Source organism: Lichtheimia ornata (assembly GCF_029851405.1).
Source record: "Lichtheimia ornata isolate CBS 291.66 chromosome Unknown scaffold00054, whole genome shotgun sequence".
Taxonomy (NCBI): domain Eukaryota; kingdom Fungi; phylum Mucoromycota; class Mucoromycetes; order Mucorales; family Lichtheimiaceae; genus Lichtheimia; species Lichtheimia ornata.
Window position 1 is genome coordinate 120,245 of NW_026695374.1, and position 18,597 is coordinate 138,841.

The following is an 18,597-nucleotide window of genomic DNA, read 5'->3' on the forward strand; positions in this document are numbered from 1 at the left end:
TTACCCAGGTGATCGTTTATAAAATTATCATTTTCTGTCTTCTGTGTAGATACAAATGAGTAACCATGTCATATTTGGATAATGAAAAGCTGAGCACTAGATATAGTAGGGAAGCAACAATGATGATGATGATAATGGTGGATTGTATTACCTTGCCCCACACATTCATCCCCGCCTCTGTTGCTGCTGCTGCTGCAGCGTATGGATACCCGATACTTTAATAGGAAAAACTGCTACCCAGCTGACACAACGAGGGGAACGCACTGTTCGCAATTGAAAACGTGTGTGTGTGTATGTGTTGGTTGTGTGTGGCGCGGAAATGCTTCTTTAAGCTTTTCTCTTTTTCTCTTTTCCTCTCTCTTATTGCCCTCTCTCTCATTGCACATTGACTTGTTCGCCTTGGGTGGACGACATTTTCCTCCACTATGCCTCTACCGCTGCAGACACGCCTTTACTTGATTTGCAGGTAACCCTTTCGCTCTCTCTCTCTCATCGATTACCGAGATTCCTCAAAGGCTCATGCTTCTTTTACTTTCCAACCACCCACCTTGCAACTTCTTTTTGCCTATTGTTATTGTTATCATGTAGTTTTGTGTCTCTTGGCGGCGTCATGGTACGTTGCTCTACCTCTTCAAGCATGGGTGAACGCGTATCTCGCTAATGCTTTTGTGTCTTTGCTCTTGCCATATCAGTATGGGTAAGAGTATATTCTTATTATATCAGATATCATTGGGGAAGCGCCCACATCATTCAGCCATCCTTATCATCCATCCTATTCAAATCAGCTACGACACAGCGGCACTTACTGCATGCTTGGGGATGCCCGACTATCGAAAAACGTTCATGCTCGATAACGACTCGAATGGAACAGTAGCCGTCATCATTTCATCATGTGCCTCGTTCCTTACTTCATTGGTAAGTCATCCATTTTTCTTTTATTTCCACGCTTCTCTTTCCAACTGTAGAATTAAACTTCTTTGTACCACCTCTGCTTAGGTATCGGGCTTTGTAGCGGATGGAATGGGTCGCAAAAAGTTCTTTTATCTTGCAGCCTTCTTTCATATCATTGGCAGCATCATCCAATTAGTGAGCACCCAATTTGCTGCTCTTGTCGCTGGAAGAATCATCACCGGTTCCACTGTAGGGTAAGCTTATACTTCCTATGATGCATCGTCTTTTGGGATAGGATTCTTTTTTAACACATCCTTGTTTCTTCCTATATAGCATGATGGGCATGTCCGTCCCTTTATGTATGTGTGGATAATGAAAAAAAGGAGAAGGCTGGATATTAATAACAGCTAAATAGACCAAAGCGAAGTTGCCAGTTCACAGAATCGTGGCCGTATTATTACACTTTACCAGCTGGGAGTGACCATGGGCCTTTGTTTAGCCGCCTGGATCGCATACGGCACAACAACGATCGAGGGTCCTTTGTCATGGCGAATCCCAGTGGGTATCCAAATTTTACCAGGAGGCCTCTTATTGCTAGGATTGTCGTTTGTACCGGAAAGGTAGGTTGATTCATTGTTATTCAATGGGTGCGATAGTGATATTCATTGTTTGATTCTTTCTTTCTTCAAAGTCCACGTTGGCTTATTGCATGTGGTCGTTACGCTGAAGCATTGGATATCCTTGCATTGATTCGTAGTCGTGGCGATACCAAAGACATTGCTGTCCAAATGGAGTATTTCATCATTGTACAAGATGTGACCTTTGATCGAGCCTATTCATCCAAAAGGCCTTTTGCTATTTTTCGACGAGGCATCGACAATTATCTCAAACGTACCGTACTTGGAGCAGGCATCCATATTTTCACTCAGCTTACAGGCGTCAACGCTATATTGTAAGTACATGTATGCATGCATGCAAAGGATCGTATGCACTAATGCACATGTAGATTTTATTTACCAAGGATACTAAGGTCAGCTGGACTGTCCGAAGTCGAAGCAGTGTTAATAGGTAAGGAGGATTTGGGTATTTGCTAATAGGAAGAAGATCGTTTGACATCCCTATTGAAAATAGGTGGTGGTGTTGCTGGCCTTGTGAATATGCTTGGGACTATCCCGGTGTTCTTTTATGTAAGTCATTAGATGGAGTGGAGTGAGGGAAAAGGGCAAGTGGATATTAATGTCCTTCTTATTATAGGTTGACAGGTGGCCACGTCGTCGAATTCTTGTGATCGGAGCAGCGGTGATGGCAGCATGCATGATTGTTGTGGCGGGGCTACTTGGGAAATATGGAACTATGGATCGACCAGCCCAAATCCATTTGAACCCGACATCGTCTGTGGATGGTATTGGCGTTGAAATCACCAATAGGAACGCAACTTACACCGTCATCACCTTGCTTTGCCTATTTGTGGCTGTCTTTGCTCTTAGCTGGGGACCAGCAGGTTGGATTTACCCTGCAGAGATTTATCCACAATTGATTCGAGCCAATGCAATGGGCGTAACGACCGCTACAAGCTACTTTTTCAATATCATCATCACCCTCGTTGCACCGCTGTTGTTTGAAACCATCCGTTGGGGTACCTACTTGTTGTTTGGTTGCTTATCCATTGCCATGGCATTCGCAGTTCACATGTTTTATCCCGAAACACGCGTATGTTGTTGTATATTCAAGACCCCATCAATGCATAGGCTGATGATGCTTTTTTTATATAGGGTCGATCACTCGAAGAAGTGAACTTGATTTTCAGTGGGGCGTTGATTGATGAACGAGCTGGTGCACACCATCCAGAGACGGCACACGAAGCTTTGACTGAAATATCGCAGATTGAACGCCATGAGCAACAACAACACCGAAAAGGTCGCCGACAAATACCATGGGGCAATGTATTGAACAGGGTCCAAAAACAAGATGCATCAATATCATCAGAGCTTGAGAAAGGAAACGCTTAGTTTTTTTATTTGGCGCACCACCACAACCACCACACACATCAGCCGCCATTTGTATATAGCTATATCACACACGCACACTCATCCCATATGTATAATGCACCTGCACAACCACCACCATCCAAATCATGCAAGATCCGTTTTGCCTCTTTTTCGCTTTGACAAGATTGTTTTCCGGAAGAACGGATGATAGCTTTGCATATACCCCCTTCTTTGTCTTTGTTTCCAATCTCTGATTGATCTAGGCCTATTCTGTACCGGGCGTAAGCAAGAAGGTCAAGAAAGTGTACTACTGTCGTGTAACAAGGAGGCTTTTCGTTTATTCCATCCCGCCCAACGAAAGAAGATATGATGCTGTTATATAAAACAAATGCGTTTTTTTTACTGAGGTTGATCATTGCCAGTCAATTTGTCGGCAGCGTGTTGTGCTTCTGATTTAACCTTGTCAGCAACTTGTGCAGCAGTGCTTTGATCTTGTGATGGTTGCTGTTGTTGCTGTTGTTGAGGCTGTGGTGCAGGTTCGTCATAGTCGCCGATTTGATAAGGATCGGATCCGCCGTCGCTTGAACCATCACGAGACTGAGTCTTTGATTTGAAAGGGTTGTTGAGTTGACCAATATCCATGGTAAAGTGTTGTGTGTGTAAAGAAGAAAGAAAAGTAGAGAGACAGGAGGTTGGCTGTGGCACGTAAGCTATAAAAAGCATGAATGATTCGATCAGTGATGTCACCCTTACTATACCTTATAGTTCAAAAGCTGCAGCAGGATGTCCTCCACTAAGCCAATCATATGCATTGATAACCCCATCATTAAGATACCTTTTGGACTGAAACCCCCCAAGCTAAAGAGACACGTGATTCCCTCCTCATCTTGGAAAGAGTGGGTTCCCCATCATACATGGTGCTATGTATTTAACGACTTGTCAGCGTAACCATGGAGACGGCCATTGTCCAATAAGCGTGGCACTGGTAACCATGTAGCAACCATCATACCTGAAAAGTGCCTCCTCCTCCTCCTCCTCCTCCTCCTCCTCCTCGGCAGTCGGGGTGACACCAGGCGCCATTTCCTTTTTATGTCAAATGCAAGCCAAAGCCGTCCTTGCACGATGGAAGCAATCGCCCACTCGTCTATGCCTTGATTTACGTCCAGCTGCTGCCTATCAAACACGTCACCTTGTGCCTTCAACCAACATTCCATGGCAACAAATCACCCAACGATGTGCCGAACTACCACCCAAGAACGTCCCATTTGCTATTGTGGAACCTGCCCATTTCAGAGGAGAATGTGTACCATGGCTTGAGGAACGAGGTTGGCAGTGTCCTTGGGTCTTCTGTGATGATGATGAAGAACTGTGGACGGCAGATACAACAATGGTGGAACATGGACCTCCTTCACAACGATGGCTCTTATTCCAACCATGCCCATTTCTTGCAAGACATATCGATTTGATCGAATCCCGGTTGAATGATGATGGTAAAAAGACGTGTCTCGACATTGGATGTGGATCAGGACGCGATGTTGCATGGTTGATGGCATCAAAAGGATGGCATGTTTACGCTCTCGATTCATCCAATGGTGCTGTTGAACGTACACAAGCTTTGGCGGAACATATGGGTGTCAAGGATCATCTCGTCAAGACCATGCAAGCCAAAGTGATGGCGGATGGTGGATGGAAATCATTCGATGAAACCAAAGGAGGAGAAGCAATGAGTTTGAGTAAAGAGCAACAATACTCACCAGGGATGCCCGCTGATCTATTCTTTCGTGACAAGTTGGGATGCAATCAATTCGATATGGTGGTCACTATTCGCTTTTTGGTCCGATCTTTGCTTCCACAACTCCCAAATTTGCTCAAACCAGGTGGTATGCTCGTCATTTCGCATTTTGTTGATGATGGCGTTCATGAATACGATCAACCACGCAAAAGTCATCGGTTACAGCTTGGTGAATTGGCCGAGCTCTATGGACAAAGGAAAGACTTGGAAATCTTGGTGGATGTGATTGAAGAAATTGAAGATGGTCGTCCTGTAAATTCGATTATTGTAAGTACTACATGTTAGGTCGAAATGGACACTTGTTGACTTGGTTTCGTGATAGGTTGCAAAGAAGAAGGATATAGACATACCATAGACCTGTACATATGTATTCTCTAATTTAGCTACGCTTGTTCCTTATTGACTTCCGATACAGTAATACATAGATGATATGAAAAACATCGATTCATAGCCAAATCCGTATACATACTACAAAAGATGAATAGAGATGGTAGAGTTTTAAGCATCATGGCAAAGAGTGTAGCATACCATGTCGATAGTAAAATGCTTATCAAGGTCGTTGTGAGAGAACCACCCAATGGAAATACCAATGTCATTATGCTCGCTCGTTGCATTGACCATGTTTTGAAGCCATTAGTGACCCTAGTATGGGGACACAAAGATTTCTTTGTATGTAATCATTGTCGGCTCTACAACTTTTTAATGCCATGGTAATTCTCGAAGCATGTCAGAGAGCGCTGAGCTTTCTAATGCTCTTTGTCTTTATCCTCAAGCGATAGTAGGAGACTCGCTTTATAGTATCTTCATTGTTGGATGTCATAACACAACCCGATAGCAGGTTTAAGAAATGCTCGTAACCAAGCAACCTATGCCAGCTCATCGTAATTTCTTGCTCCTTGCCATAGGTAGGTGTATTGTCAGCAAACAAGTTCCCGGTTATTCCTCATCACATTAAGGCTGGAGAGATACGAGGTATGTCTAACAACAAAGAGCCCATCAAGGAATTATTGCCGAATCTCACAAAGCTGATAATGAACAAGCCAACCTTATCATCCACTGATGCTTGGTTAAGTGATATGAGGTCATCAAAAGAGCACACATGAGCTTGTGCCATTCCCCTGTGTCTCGTGTGGTGATGCGTGTGTATATGCATGTGTGAATAAAATTCGATTGGGTTGCCAGGTTTTATATAAAAGTGTGGGGATGCATGAATTGACAGTGTGAATTGCTCGAGTTTCTCACCCAAAACAAATTCCGATGACAATAATAGATGCTCGATTATACTTCTTGTAGCGTTGCATGCATGGAGTTTATTAAACAAACGAGCTATGCTATGTGGTATATATATGTGTGTGCGCGTGTGTGAAAAGAAGAGGAACAAAATAGAATTTGTGGATGACAAAGCGTGAAAGTAAGGAAGTAAGGAGTTAAAGTTGTCTGACAAAGAAACCCGCATGCTTATGTTGGGTGCTGACTCATACGCTTCAAATCAACAACGCTGATATTATGAAATTCGGAAGCAGCAACGACGCTCGTTGGTTTCCTTTCCTCTTTTACTCTTCTCTTTTTCCCCAGAATATGGTAAACATGCCACAAAAGACTCAAGAATACGAATTCAACTCGGTCGAAGAAGCTTTGGCTGATTTCGGTAAGTTGTAATGAGGTGTGTTGTTTTCCTTGTCGCCGAGTCAACTGAATGGGCTGTTTGATAGCCGAGAACAAGTTTGTCATTGTTATGGACAATGAGGATCGGGAGAATGAAGGCGACTTGATCGTTGCTGGCAAGGGCGTGACAACCGAGCAAATGGCCTTTTTAATCAAGTATTCGAGGTGCGTGTTTTTTGTTGTATATGAAAAGAAGGGTGTATATTGATCCGATGTTTGTTAGTGGATACATTTGCGTGCCAATGACAGGTGAACGTTTGGATGAACTCGAATTACCATTGATGGTGCCAAAGAACACTGAATTGATGAAGACGGCATATACCGTTTCGGTGGATTGTGTCCATGGTACAACGACGGGTATTTCCGCACATGATCGAGCTGTCACCGCACGGTACCTGGCGGATCCAAACAGCAAGCCCGATGACTTTTCACGACCCGGCCATATTCTTCCTTTGCGAGCAGTATCCAGAGGAACGTTGGAACGATTCGGACATACGGAAGCAGCTGTCGATCTCTGCAAGTTGGCAAATTTGCCTCGTGTAGCATGCATTGGTGAATTGGTGAAGGAGGATGATCCCACTGGCAGCATGGCTCGACGTGATGATTGTTTTGCTTTTGCAAAGAAACATGGCATCAAGATGATCACTATCAAGGATTTGATTGCTTACAGACAACGACACAATCTGTGAGAGTGAGAGAGAATGTTACAAGCTTTATACCTTTTTCCTCCCTCTTGACATATCATACGTACTTCCACCCCCACTCCCTTCATCCTTTTGTATATAAGATGCAGATGGCCCCCCTCCTTTCTTCTCTTTTTTTATAACTTAATAGAGGTTAACAAATTCACATGTCTTTTTTTCTAATGTTGATGATGAAGGATGATGATGATACAGAAATGCGTGGGAATGCGGGGTTGAATATGATCTACATACACACATACACTAATAGGTAACGTGGCGGATTGTATGAGACCATCGCACGAGCCTCTCAAACGTGGCGTTCAAATGCTCCGCTGAATAGGGTGTGCTTTCATGGGCACGGATCTTGTCACGTTCCGACTCGAGTAAAGCCTTTTCAAATTGCGTACGATGGGGCTCGCATACCTTATCAGAGGATTCTCGCATCATGGCAATAAGGTCCTTGTGATGTCGACATACACTGAGGAGTGATACGAAGGGTGTATCCCACGTGATTTCATTCACTCGATCCACAAAGCTCTGCACCTGGGTAAAGAACCTGGCTCGACTCCTCCATTCTTGTATCGCTTGCACAAACTCATCAACGTTATCATAGCCAAACTCTTCCATCAATTGCTATTCATAGGCCATTAGTCAACACGTTGGTCTATGTATCATCACCATGATGGCGATAGTTACCTCCAAGGCATCCAAATGACGAGCTTTCAATTCAAGCTTTCGAACATTGACATTCCAGTCCTGCACAGTCTTCTGGAGCTCGCTCACATCTTTAAAGTCAAGATCGGAAACCATGCTCTGAAATATTGATAGTAAGTCCCCATTGCAATAGAATCTTCTCGTAATAATACATACCTCTATCACTTTGATATCCTCCATTTTTGATTCGATCTCCTCGGCATTCATTTTCCAATGTACCACGGTGTCCCTGAATTCTTCAATATCACCAATGCCTAGATCGTTGATCAATTCCTATGACAGCTCATGTAAGTAAACGTCGTAATTTGGGATACCGAATGACATGTAGCCATACCTCCACCGGTGCGAATGTCCGTATCCTCGATTCAAGCTTCTTGATACATGCTTTGGATTCTTTGACTGATGCTTCCAAATCATGAGCGTCTTCCATATCCAAATCTGCCATGACTTGCTATAGTCCTCAAAAGCATGAGCTATTACGTAGAATGCCACACACATGGTCAAGGATACGAACCTCCAGAACATTTAACCTTTGGCATTTTTGTCGAAGCATACTAATCGTCGAGTGTTGCTCCTCTACTCTTTGTTGGAGTTCATCGGCATCCGCAAATCCCAATTGAATCATTGCATCCTAGATATCGAGTCAATCATTAAGAAAAGTTATACCAGCCCATCATCCATACCTCGAGCGGGGCGAGCTTATTTGCCTTTGCCTCCCATCTCCTGGCTGTCGTCCTGATCTCCTCGATAGACTCATTCAAATCATTTGCATCGGTAATCCCTAGGTCTTCCATGGCTTGCTATGTGTACAACGCATACCAAAGATTAGAATATACCAAGGCCATGCCGTTTTTACTTACCTCCATTGCATCTATCCTTTGCATTTTGGATTCTTGGATTTTTGCTTCCTTTTTCCACTCATGTACAGCACTTTGAAGATCCACTGCATCTTCAAATCCCATATCGGCCATCATCACCTAGCACGAGCGTCAGCCAAAGATCAAGATACCATTTGCTTGATCCTACCTCGATTGATTCAAGATGCCGTAAACGGGATTCAAGTTTCTTGTTTCTTTGCAACAGCTCCTCAAATTCCTCTTTCAATACTTCAGGATCATGAAACCCGAGCTCGTCCATCATTTGCTATGTATCTCACGTCAATGTCTTGTTTTCAACAAGATCCTCTTCGTATTTGCATATACCTCCATGGGTTCCAGTTGCCGTGTCTTGAGCTCCAATTGCCTTTTTGCATCACTGTCCCATCCACTTAGCATTGTTTTCAGCTCTTGAGCATCCTTGATCCCGAATTCAGCTAACGTTTCCTTCAATATGCATTATCCGTGAGATTCTTGAAGGGTAGTGTGGTCTTTGAAAAGAGAGAGACACGCACCTCGATAGACTCCAAATGGCATGCTTTGTCTTGTAACTCGGGTACTGCGACAGCCCATTCTTCCACAGCTGATTTTAGCTCGTTCGGTTCCTTGAATCCGAGATCGGCCATGATGCTCTAATAACAACATGCATGAATGGTGATCCCTTCCAAAGATGAAACGTTTCACACACACACCTCAATCGATTCAATCCTACGCGCCTTCGCTTCAAGTTTGCTGACATTGCCACTCCAACTTTCAATGGTATCTTTGAATTCGTTTGGATCCTCAAATTGCATATCTTGCATCAAATGCTATCATTTGGTTTAGACTTCCCCCCTCTAGATATCGTGTGTCATCATGGTATTACCTCAATGGGCTCCAGTCTTTTTAACTGCAAGTTGAGCTCCTGGATGGTATCTTTGAGATCATCGACATCTTGAAAACCCAATTCTTCCATTGCATCCTATATGCAACAATTTCAGTTACCAAGGGGGTCGATGCATGGGATAGTAGACGTTCATTCACTTGCCTCCAAAGCTATCATCCTTTCTTGCTTTGCATCCAAATCGCTGATCATTTGAGCGCCTTCGATGCTTGTTTGTACACCTAGTGTAGTGTTCGATCCATCAATCACCTCATCGCCTCAAACCACATCAACCCACCCACCTACCTTGATCCACAATCTTTGATGCCTCCAGCGCTGTTTTTGTTGTATTCAAATCATCATTCACCTGACGCATTGTTTCCTCGATAGCCTTGTTACAAAACGGATGAGATCTCCATTCCAAAAATCACAATGTTGTCATTATTTACCTTGAGACGTGTATCGAACGATGTCGTCAGTGATTTGAATCGTTCATCCCTCTTTTCCTTTCCATGTTTACTTTTTCGATCACGTGATTCACTGTGTTGTCTGTGATGTTGTCTTGAAGATGAGCGGCTCATGGATCTGATATTGGATAGCGATCGTTCGATGCGTAGGCGTGTTTCTGAAGGGTATTCACGAGGATTCATGATACTGCTACTATGACTTCGAGAGTGGGTGCTGGTGCTGTCGCGACTGTCCATTGAAAATGAAGTGGATGCATCCATTCTTGGTAACGTGAAAGGGCTGATCATGCCGCTCACTTGACTACTGCTGCCGTTGTTGTTGTTGTCGTCGTCGTTGTCTTCGTCGTCAGGTACTTTCTTTCGCATGACAGTGGGTAACTCAAATGACTTGATGGCACGTTCATTGCCTACTGACAATGGTGATGTTGAACCAAGGCAAGGTTGCGATAGAGGACGTGGAGGTTGATAGCCGGCAAAGGTTGAGCTGTTTTCATGTCGCAAGTCTGAAATGAAGGAGAAATCGGAATCGCGATCGATGCTTGGGTGGTTGATACTGCCACGAGTGACATAGTTGTGTGCCGAGTCTGTTGATAATGGTGGGTCGTCGGAATAGGTGCTCATAGTAAGAGAGAGAGAGAGAGAGAGAGAGAGAAATAGGAAGAGGAGATAATGAAGAATCAATGAATCAGAGGAGAAGGGAATAAAAGGTGCCTCATTGATCAATATCACTGGCTGAAGACAATGTCTCTTTTCAATAATGCAACAATGGACACATCATCTTTATTTGTGGGTGTTGTCAAATAATAGATGTTATTGCGTATGTAATTTATCATTGGATACATTTACACAAGCAGCTATGAAACAGCGTGCATGAAAGACATGGAGGGGAGTGGCGAGCGGGGGATGAGTCGCGCGCGTGTGTGTGTGTTGCGTCGCGCACACAACTTGAGTTGTTGGCTGCGGAAAGCCAGTCATGTGTCATTCTTCAAAGGCCCCATCCCACTTCACCCACCGCTTTTTCTTTTTCATTGTAAAGCCGACATTCTCTCCACCCCAATGCAAAAGCTCAATGCTGTATTGCCAAACGACTGGCTCCACTATCTCGGCAACCACCGCATATTCGACGTCTCTCATGCCGATCTGCAAACGACACAACAACTCTTGAATGGCGTCGATCCATACGACACCTTTGCACGTCAATACCAGACGCGTGTCATGCTTCTTAGAGGAAGCGACTTGATCGTCGCCGTCGGTTCAGAAATCAGAATGCTCAACATTAGCAACGTCAAAGATGCCTGGATTAACGTCGCACCTACGTTTATTGATACTGGAAAGGATGCTCAAGAGGATCAAAGCTGGTTGCTCCAAGTGCCTTACAAGGTAAGACCCTTCACTATGATGCATCACCATGTTCACTCACACCGATTGATCGATTGCGCGTCTATGTGTGCATTTAGACCCTGTCAACTTCCGGCATCGATTTCCCTATCCAATCCATGGCAATCAATCAAAGCGGCAATCTTTTATCTGTGGCAGGCCGCAGCAAACTTGCCATTGTATGCTTACCACAACAAGGGTTTTCTCATTCAACAAAATATCTTCCCAAAGGACGCATCGATTGCAAGACATTCATCGTTGGCCGCAACTATTATAGTCGACATGTGCGGGTGCTAAAGATGGCATGGCATCCTTTGAGTGAGACACGAACCCACATCATGGTATTGTCAACCGATAATATCTTAAGGTAACCTTTGGATCTCTTTACAACAACAAAAAAGTGTGTATTGACATGCAACGACGATTAGAATGTTTGATGTGAGCGGGAACATTGATGAAGCTGAACAAACCTTCGACTTGGCACCTGCACATTCCAAAGACAAGTCTTCCATGGAACCTGTTCGAGGCATCATCTTGGATGATGATTTGGATCCTGATGAGGATGTGGTGACATTCACTCTCGGTGGCAAAAGTGAAGATGGAAGGAATTGGGAACCTTTTACCGTATACTATGCTTTGCGAAATGGACATCTCTATGCTTTATGCCCTGTGCTTCCATATAAAAGGTATGAAATGGAATGGGACTTTATGGATGCATTCATTGCTTACACGAAAAGCATCTCTTAGTGTGATTGATCATCAGCATATGGAGACATTGGCGTGTGTTGTCGAAGCCAAGACTCAGCAACTTGTCAAAGAAATCAATGACAACGACGATGATGACAGCGACGCAAAGGCATTGTATTATCTATTACGGCTTCAATCACAGTGGATCAGTGATGTTATCGCATCTGGAAGAAAACAAAAGACAGCTGTGGTGGGAGATTCGGATATCGTGTCGATATGTAGCCGAGATTCCAGTGTTCCATTCCCAGTACAACGCCAAGGACCTTTCAAGATTGAAGATGATAATCAACTCAAGCCCGGCAGTGAAGTTGGCGATTTGATCTTTATCAGTACCGAGGCTGCCAATATTCTCGTTGCAGCATATACCAATGGAGACGTTCAATCCTACTTGCTTGGTTCTGAAATTGATCCTCAATGGCTCATGCCTATCCAGGCCCGTGAATCAGATTGGAAACATGAGGTATGGGCTTACTTTTATGGATGTAGATATATATTCATAGGGAACTTTTTATAGCTTGGACAATTTTTATCTTCTGCCGATATTCTTCCCAAAGCATCCATATTCGAGACACTTCATTTACGCGACCAACCTGGTTATGGTGCACACAACATTTCTATTATCCCTGATCATCTTTACAAGGAGATTATCTACGTATATCATGCAGGAGGCGTACATCGTATCAACATGACAAAGCTTGTTACGGGACTAGCCGAGTTGGAGCGTTTGGATGCATCAGGAGCAGATCCCAAAACATTTTATGCCGCTCTCGAGAATTGGCATGCAAAGGACAACACATCAGATTGTACTTGTTTGATTGAAAGCAATGCGGGTGGTGCAAGGTATACATACATGTAGTGGTATATGATGTGTGGATCACTTATCTTGGTTGTAATAGTGCCACGGAGCCCATCATTGGAATGGCGATCATCACCGATATATACCTGACCTATTCCATGCTTGCATTGACGGGATCCTACAAGCTTGTTCCTCATGAGCTTAGCTTACGACAAGATGCTGACAGCACTCCACCAGCCGCTGCCACCCGAGATTCGCCCGAACCTACTCTTGGTAACAAGGATGAAGAGGGTACTGGAAGTTTGCTTGAAGGTCCACTTTACACAACATCGGTTCCTCAATCAAGTCAAACCAAGATTGTTGTACCACAAGAATATGCAGGCAAAAAGGAAGTTGTCATCAGTGAAGATTCTTTGCGATTCTTGTCTACATCCACAGAGACGCTTGCACGCAACATCAATCAAGTGAATAAGGGAACGGTGGCTGCCAAACGGAGATTACAATTACAAGAGCGAGAAATGCAACGACAAACCGATACCATTCGAGACTTGTATCAACGACTGGATGATTTGTTTTCAGCAGAATCGCAAAACAACTTCAACGAAAGGATATTGGAGACTGCGCGAAACCATGGCAAATTGGCATTACGCATTGACAGCATATTGCGACAAGCCATGGGTCGTTTCCAACCAGGCATGTCAACACAAGAAAAGGAGTGGGCTGAAAGCCTAGATGATTTGCAGAACCAAGTCGAAGGAGAACAAGGCTACACTACCAGAATCAAAAAGGTAAAAAGAGAATAGCTGGGGTGGTTAATAGGATACTAATTCGTGTGGGTATAATAATAGCTTCAAGAACAAATGGCAACCTTGAATATCGCCACCACGACAAAGCTTCCATCACCACTCCCGTCGGCAAGATCAAAGATCGACCCTACACAATTGGATTCCTTACGAAATGCACTTGACAAGCAGTAAGTAGCTGTTGTTTATGTTTTCATGGCCTTGGTTTTTAACTTTGTGTGTGTCTCTTAGGGCGGAGTCAGTCAAGGAAACCAAAGCACGCATTACGGCTTTGCAGCGAGTGGCATAATAATCAACCCATCATTCATACATTGCACAATAAAAGCTGCTATCGTTGTACAGTTTGCCCAACATAGTTGTTGTATTATCATCATCACCTATCATAATAAACGAAATCTAGCCCATCTTTTATATACCATATTAGTTGAGTTGCATGTTCAAGTATAGATCGGACGCAAAGAGGGAGATGTCAAATGAGCTGTATATGCATAAATCCGGCGGAAATCCAAATCAGGAAGCATTGAAAGATCATGAATGACAATGCAGAATGCTGAAATGGCATTCAGAGCACATCCCATCTCGAATAAAAATACTTTTTTTACTATTCAAACATATATAACGTAGCAAAATAACCAAACGATAGGCTCATTTCCTCATCGATGACGCCCCTAGACCTTTGATGGTGAGTTGTAAGCTCTCCTTCATTCTTCACTAATAAAAGAAGGTGGTGTGACACTCACTTTGAGAGGGTTTTACATGGCCGTTGGCTGTAGTACCCCATTCGGATGGTGTCGTATGGTGTGCGATATAGTTTTCAAGATCGTTGAGGAATACGTCAATACGGCGATGGAATCCAAGTATCAGCATATGGATGACTCTAAGCATCGGTTTACGGATAACGCCTTGCTGTGTAATCCTGAGCTGTGTTACGTTGGCAGCCGTTTCTTCGAGTTCAAATGTCCATGAGCCAGAAAAGGTAGGTATCTCCTTGAGTATGCGAAGCAGCTTATAATGTGGGACCTGCTCCACATGCACTACCACAATCTTACGTCGTGGTGTATACTCCTCAAAGACGAGCCGAGGTTGCTGCACCGTCGTGTTGGTGGTGTTGGCGCCATCCTCAAGCTGTTGAGTATCATCCTTGTAGGTTTCTTGCGTTTGCTGTTTTGTTTCTTTTATCTGGACTTGGACCAAACGTCGACGCCATTGTGGATATCTCTCAACATCACACAAGATAGACCAAAGACGTGTGGGCGTAATTGAGAATGTGCGTGTCCTTGATACGATATGACTTGCAGGCAGTAGTAAGCCTATAATGTAAACAAGAAATGGTGCGGCAGGGATGATAACGAGTAATGGTATTAAACAAGATGTTGACATGATTGTATAATGGAAAAAAAAGAAGTTGATGGGACCAGTCTTTGGGGATCTCTTGGAAATTAAAAGGTTTCCCAGTTAGGTCGCGTGATGATGTGTGGCAATAACAATAACAAATGGGCGATCTGGTGTTCAGAATCTAAAGCGACATCAAAATAAGGCAATTATCCAATCCAAATACTCTTATTACTCATGCTATCTTTTGTGATAGCATCTCTATAATAGACAATCCATGTTTCAATCCCACATCATCTTGCTCTCTCTATCTATCATTCAACTAGTAGATGCAACAGACACAAACACGCACACACATATATATATAACCACGTGGCAACGGGTGGGGGTGCATGTGAGGTATGGATCCCCAGGTATTGGCGGGCTAATTCTTTTTGAAACGACAGGTTGAACAATGGGGTTATGTATGTATCTATGTAATGCATCTGTATGGCCCATTCATTGGTTTATGCGATGACAACAGCCATATGATCTTGACCAAACTATGTAATGTGATCATCACTGGATACGGGTGGCGGCATTATCTCCCTGAGTAGTGGAGAGAGGTGCAGGTCTTCTTTTCATTCATTCATCGTCCCTTTATTACTGTTTTTGGCTACACCTACAACATACAACACCTTATTCCTATATACACACAACACAACACATACTATGGAGACCAAAAAGGTATGTATCCTTTCCCTTTCTTCTTCGTCCTGCAACTGTAATGGCTAACGAGACGCTCTAGACCAAATACCGATTCCAGTCAGAGATCCAACAAATGATGTTCGTCTTTGGCGAGGTTGCTGATCCCTTACAAGACACGACGCTCTTGGTTGAAGATATTGTACGATCACAAGTTATTGAATTGGTAAGCAAGGGGGAGAGCATGTCGTTATCGAGGTTGAAGGATCGTGGGCTGATTGGAGGGGAGTAGGTGATTCAAGCAGCAGCACAAGCATCACGACGCAATTCCAGGTACTTGAGTGCAGAGGACCTTATCTTCCTTATTCGACACGACCGCGCCAAAGTGAATCGACTACGATCTTTTTTGAGTTGGAAGGATGTACGAAAGAACGCCAAAGGAGCATCAGGGGATGATCAAGTGGAGGATGTTGTGGAGGAAACGAATACGGGCAAATTACATCGAAGCATCATCAAACTACCTTGGGAGCTTGTCAACCAATTTACAGACGTGATTATCAAGCCATCCAATCCAGATGATGAAGAAGAAGATGAAGATGAATTGGAAGCTTTCAATGACACCATTCAACGGCTTCGAGATGCGGATCGTGTTACACGAGTCATGACACGCGAGGAATACGTGCATTATTCGGAATGTCGACAGGCCTCTTTCACCTATCGCAAAGGCAAACGTTTTCGAGAATGGGCCAATATGAATGCATTTGTGGATGTGCGTCCCAATGATGATATCGTGGACAGTCTCGGGTTTCTCACGTATGAAATGGTATCCAAGTTGACAACAACAGCATTGCAAATCAAGCGTGATTTAATCACCAGGAAACGGAAACGGGGCACAGATGATGACGATGACGACGAACACCACCGACCCCAAGAAAATACACCCTCTGTTGTGAGTGGCGCACCTGCTTCAGCCGATAAACAAGGAGGACAGCAGCAACCCGATGGACTCTTTTCTCTTCCAAGTACAGAGCAAACACCTTTGGAACCAGAGCATATTTATGAAGCTTTTCGTCGATTACAACAAGCACCTCAACCTACAAAGAACTTTAGAGGCGGTCTCGTACGCACCAAAGTTTGTCTCATTTAAACCTTCCTTCCATGTACATTCATAACACTATATCCAACAACACCTTCCTAAATAAAAGTTGATCATGTATACATCCTTGTAACTTTGACATCCAAGTAATCTTATATCATCCCATCACCATGATTAACAGAGTCATTAACGAGGAGCATGATAAAAGAAATGCAAGTTTATATGATGATTGTATATGTGCTACGTATCTACTTTGTCCTTTGTTTGCGCGAAGGTTTTGATGCAATGGGTGGCACTCGCTGTTGTAACGTCTCGAGACCAGGTTTGGCGATTAAATCAATGTGAATAGCAGAGCTCATGCGTTTTTGGGAATCAAGATCTTTATCCTATCGATAGTCAACTATTAACATTCTTCCATGTCATCCTCGCTTCCTTTTATGTATGTATTACCATATCATCGGGAATAATGTCATCTACCAATGTCACTGAAGTAGTCGTAGGTCGCAGGTCCACTTGATTATGAAGGGCACCTTGCACCCTCTGTGCTATTGAAATGGTCCGTACAACAGAAGCACCCAATCCATGTAGCGTCACCTTGTGATAACTTTTGCAACAATAAAGTTACCGATTGGAACACCAAGCTATATACGTTTTGACGCCCTTACCGTTCATTGACCATGAGTTGCCGTACACGCTTAATCACGACTGCCGGTATGCTTTTATTTGAAATGTAAATGTCGCTTGGCACCGATGCTGGACGATGAGGCGTGCGTTTTCGGATCGAGCCGTTTTGGATCGGTGCTCGTTTCTCGATCATGGAAGTACAATGAAGGTGGAGAGAGTATGTACAGCGGCGACTGACTGAGATGCTGCTTAAAGAAAATTTGGCAGCCATGGTATACTACTACAATGGATATCAGACAATGACCATGGCTATTGTTCCGTTAGTGAAAGGCAACATCGGATAGATTATGCAATCATCCGTTAGGGAATCAGCTGACCAGATATCATTTATCCCCTTCCATTTGCTCTTTGTGCTCGTTGTGGGATGGTTGTGTCCGGTGTGTGGGTGTGGGTGTGTTAAGATCACGGCATAATATACACATCTCGGAAAGTTTGGAATTGTTTTTAAGCTGGTTTTTGCTTAGTGGCAGTAACGTTTTCAACCTGTTGTTGTTTCCATGATCCACAAAAAGGTAAGGAGTATTCAATGCATAATGCATATGACAGCTTACAATGAATTATCTCTCGACATAATACAAAGACATCTCTCCGAGACGTGGCACAAGAAATGGCTGTATTGTCCCATGAAAGGAATACCAAAGAAAGGAAACCCCTTGTACTCGCTGTGGTGGAATATTGGTCACTGATGGCAAAAAGGCACAACGACTCCCAATCATCACACCAACGATATGGCTACATGAACAACCATGGCGCTCAACGCGATTCCTTGCTGGCGGCAGAATCCACTCTATTTGACAACAATCGAATAAATTGATCTGACTACATTCTTTTATTATCAAATCAGCCTGTGCAAATGATCCGATGGTAGCAGTGTTGTTAATGGGCTTGCTTTGGGGAAGAGATTGGGTATCCAAACTTGGCACATTAACAGCATCCGGAAATTAATCATGACCAGAACTTGAGATGGTTGCATTGTGAGATAAATTAAGTATGGCAGCCCTGACTGAGATAAAGGAGAAATAAGTGATGCTATCCGCTAGAGGGAGTGAGAGAGAGTAGTCTTTAAGTTTACTCCATTGACGATACTTCTAGAAGCCTCATGAAGAAATTTGACGATAAATGACGTGCATGGCATATCAGA

At 43.6% G+C, this 18,597-nt stretch overlaps 9 protein-coding genes across 9 annotated transcripts; 5 read left to right on the forward strand and 4 right to left on the reverse strand.

The window, feature by feature from the left end:
• Positions 1 to 843: 843 nt before the first annotated feature.
• Positions 844 to 2,900, forward strand: O0I10_009370 (uncharacterized protein; the record flags this gene model as incomplete). The annotated part of the gene is made up of 9 exons (XM_058489362.1): positions 844 to 915; positions 997 to 1,145; positions 1,225 to 1,250; positions 1,307 to 1,511; positions 1,583 to 1,843; positions 1,898 to 1,959; positions 2,023 to 2,078; positions 2,146 to 2,601; positions 2,664 to 2,900. 9 exons carry the CDS (start codon positions 844 to 846, stop codon positions 2,898 to 2,900), a joined length of 1,524 nt encoding a protein of 507 aa, XP_058339887.1.
• A 378-nt stretch (positions 2,901 to 3,278) lies between these two features.
• On the reverse strand, positions 3,279 to 3,521 carry O0I10_009371 (uncharacterized protein; the record flags this gene model as incomplete). Its single annotated transcript, XM_058489363.1, has 1 exon — positions 3,279 to 3,521. One exon carries the CDS (start codon positions 3,519 to 3,521, stop codon positions 3,279 to 3,281), a length of 243 nt encoding a protein of 80 aa, XP_058339888.1.
• A 454-nt stretch (positions 3,522 to 3,975) lies between these two features.
• O0I10_009372 (uncharacterized protein) lies at positions 3,976 to 4,956 on the forward strand (the record flags this gene model as incomplete). The annotated part of the gene is made up of 1 exon (XM_058489364.1): positions 3,976 to 4,956. One exon carries the CDS (start codon positions 3,976 to 3,978, stop codon positions 4,954 to 4,956), a length of 981 nt encoding a protein of 326 aa, XP_058339889.1.
• Positions 4,957 to 6,249: 1,293 nt separating this feature from the next.
• Positions 6,250 to 7,025, forward strand: O0I10_009373 (3,4-dihydroxy-2-butanone-4-phosphate synthase; the record flags this gene model as incomplete). Its single annotated transcript, XM_058489365.1, has 3 exons — positions 6,250 to 6,319; positions 6,384 to 6,501; positions 6,560 to 7,025. 3 exons carry the CDS (start codon positions 6,250 to 6,252, stop codon positions 7,023 to 7,025), a joined length of 654 nt encoding a protein of 217 aa, XP_058339890.1.
• Positions 7,026 to 7,280: 255 nt separating this feature from the next.
• On the reverse strand, positions 7,281 to 10,558 carry O0I10_009374 (uncharacterized protein; the record flags this gene model as incomplete). Its single annotated transcript, XM_058489366.1, has 15 exons — positions 7,281 to 7,652; positions 7,716 to 7,832; positions 7,890 to 8,006; positions 8,068 to 8,184; positions 8,248 to 8,364; positions 8,417 to 8,533; positions 8,594 to 8,710; positions 8,760 to 8,876; positions 8,936 to 9,055; positions 9,124 to 9,240; positions 9,301 to 9,417; positions 9,474 to 9,556; positions 9,632 to 9,712; positions 9,777 to 9,861; positions 9,920 to 10,558. The coding sequence occupies 15 exons, from the start codon at positions 10,556 to 10,558 to the stop codon at positions 7,281 to 7,283; spliced, it is 2,433 nt and encodes an 810-aa protein (XP_058339891.1).
• A 435-nt stretch (positions 10,559 to 10,993) lies between these two features.
• O0I10_009375 (uncharacterized protein) lies at positions 10,994 to 13,949 on the forward strand (the record flags this gene model as incomplete). The annotated part of the gene is made up of 8 exons (XM_058489367.1): positions 10,994 to 11,317; positions 11,395 to 11,681; positions 11,743 to 12,000; positions 12,062 to 12,521; positions 12,576 to 12,901; positions 12,958 to 13,645; positions 13,706 to 13,830; positions 13,892 to 13,949. The coding sequence occupies 8 exons, from the start codon at positions 10,994 to 10,996 to the stop codon at positions 13,947 to 13,949; spliced, it is 2,526 nt and encodes an 841-aa protein (XP_058339892.1).
• A 422-nt stretch (positions 13,950 to 14,371) lies between these two features.
• O0I10_009376 (uncharacterized protein) lies at positions 14,372 to 15,040 on the reverse strand (the record flags this gene model as incomplete). Its single annotated transcript, XM_058489368.1, has 1 exon — positions 14,372 to 15,040. The coding sequence occupies one exon, from the start codon at positions 15,038 to 15,040 to the stop codon at positions 14,372 to 14,374; it is 669 nt and encodes a 222-aa protein (XP_058339893.1).
• A 663-nt stretch (positions 15,041 to 15,703) lies between these two features.
• O0I10_009377 (uncharacterized protein) lies at positions 15,704 to 16,823 on the forward strand (the record flags this gene model as incomplete). Its single annotated transcript, XM_058489369.1, has 3 exons — positions 15,704 to 15,718; positions 15,780 to 15,902; positions 15,969 to 16,823. The coding sequence occupies 3 exons, from the start codon at positions 15,704 to 15,706 to the stop codon at positions 16,821 to 16,823; spliced, it is 993 nt and encodes a 330-aa protein (XP_058339894.1).
• Positions 16,824 to 17,020: 197 nt separating this feature from the next.
• Positions 17,021 to 17,589, reverse strand: O0I10_009378 (uncharacterized protein; the record flags this gene model as incomplete). The annotated part of the gene is made up of 3 exons (XM_058489370.1): positions 17,021 to 17,158; positions 17,223 to 17,376; positions 17,438 to 17,589. 3 exons carry the CDS (start codon positions 17,587 to 17,589, stop codon positions 17,021 to 17,023), a joined length of 444 nt encoding a protein of 147 aa, XP_058339895.1.
• Between the last annotated feature and the right edge of the window lie 1,008 nt (positions 17,590 to 18,597).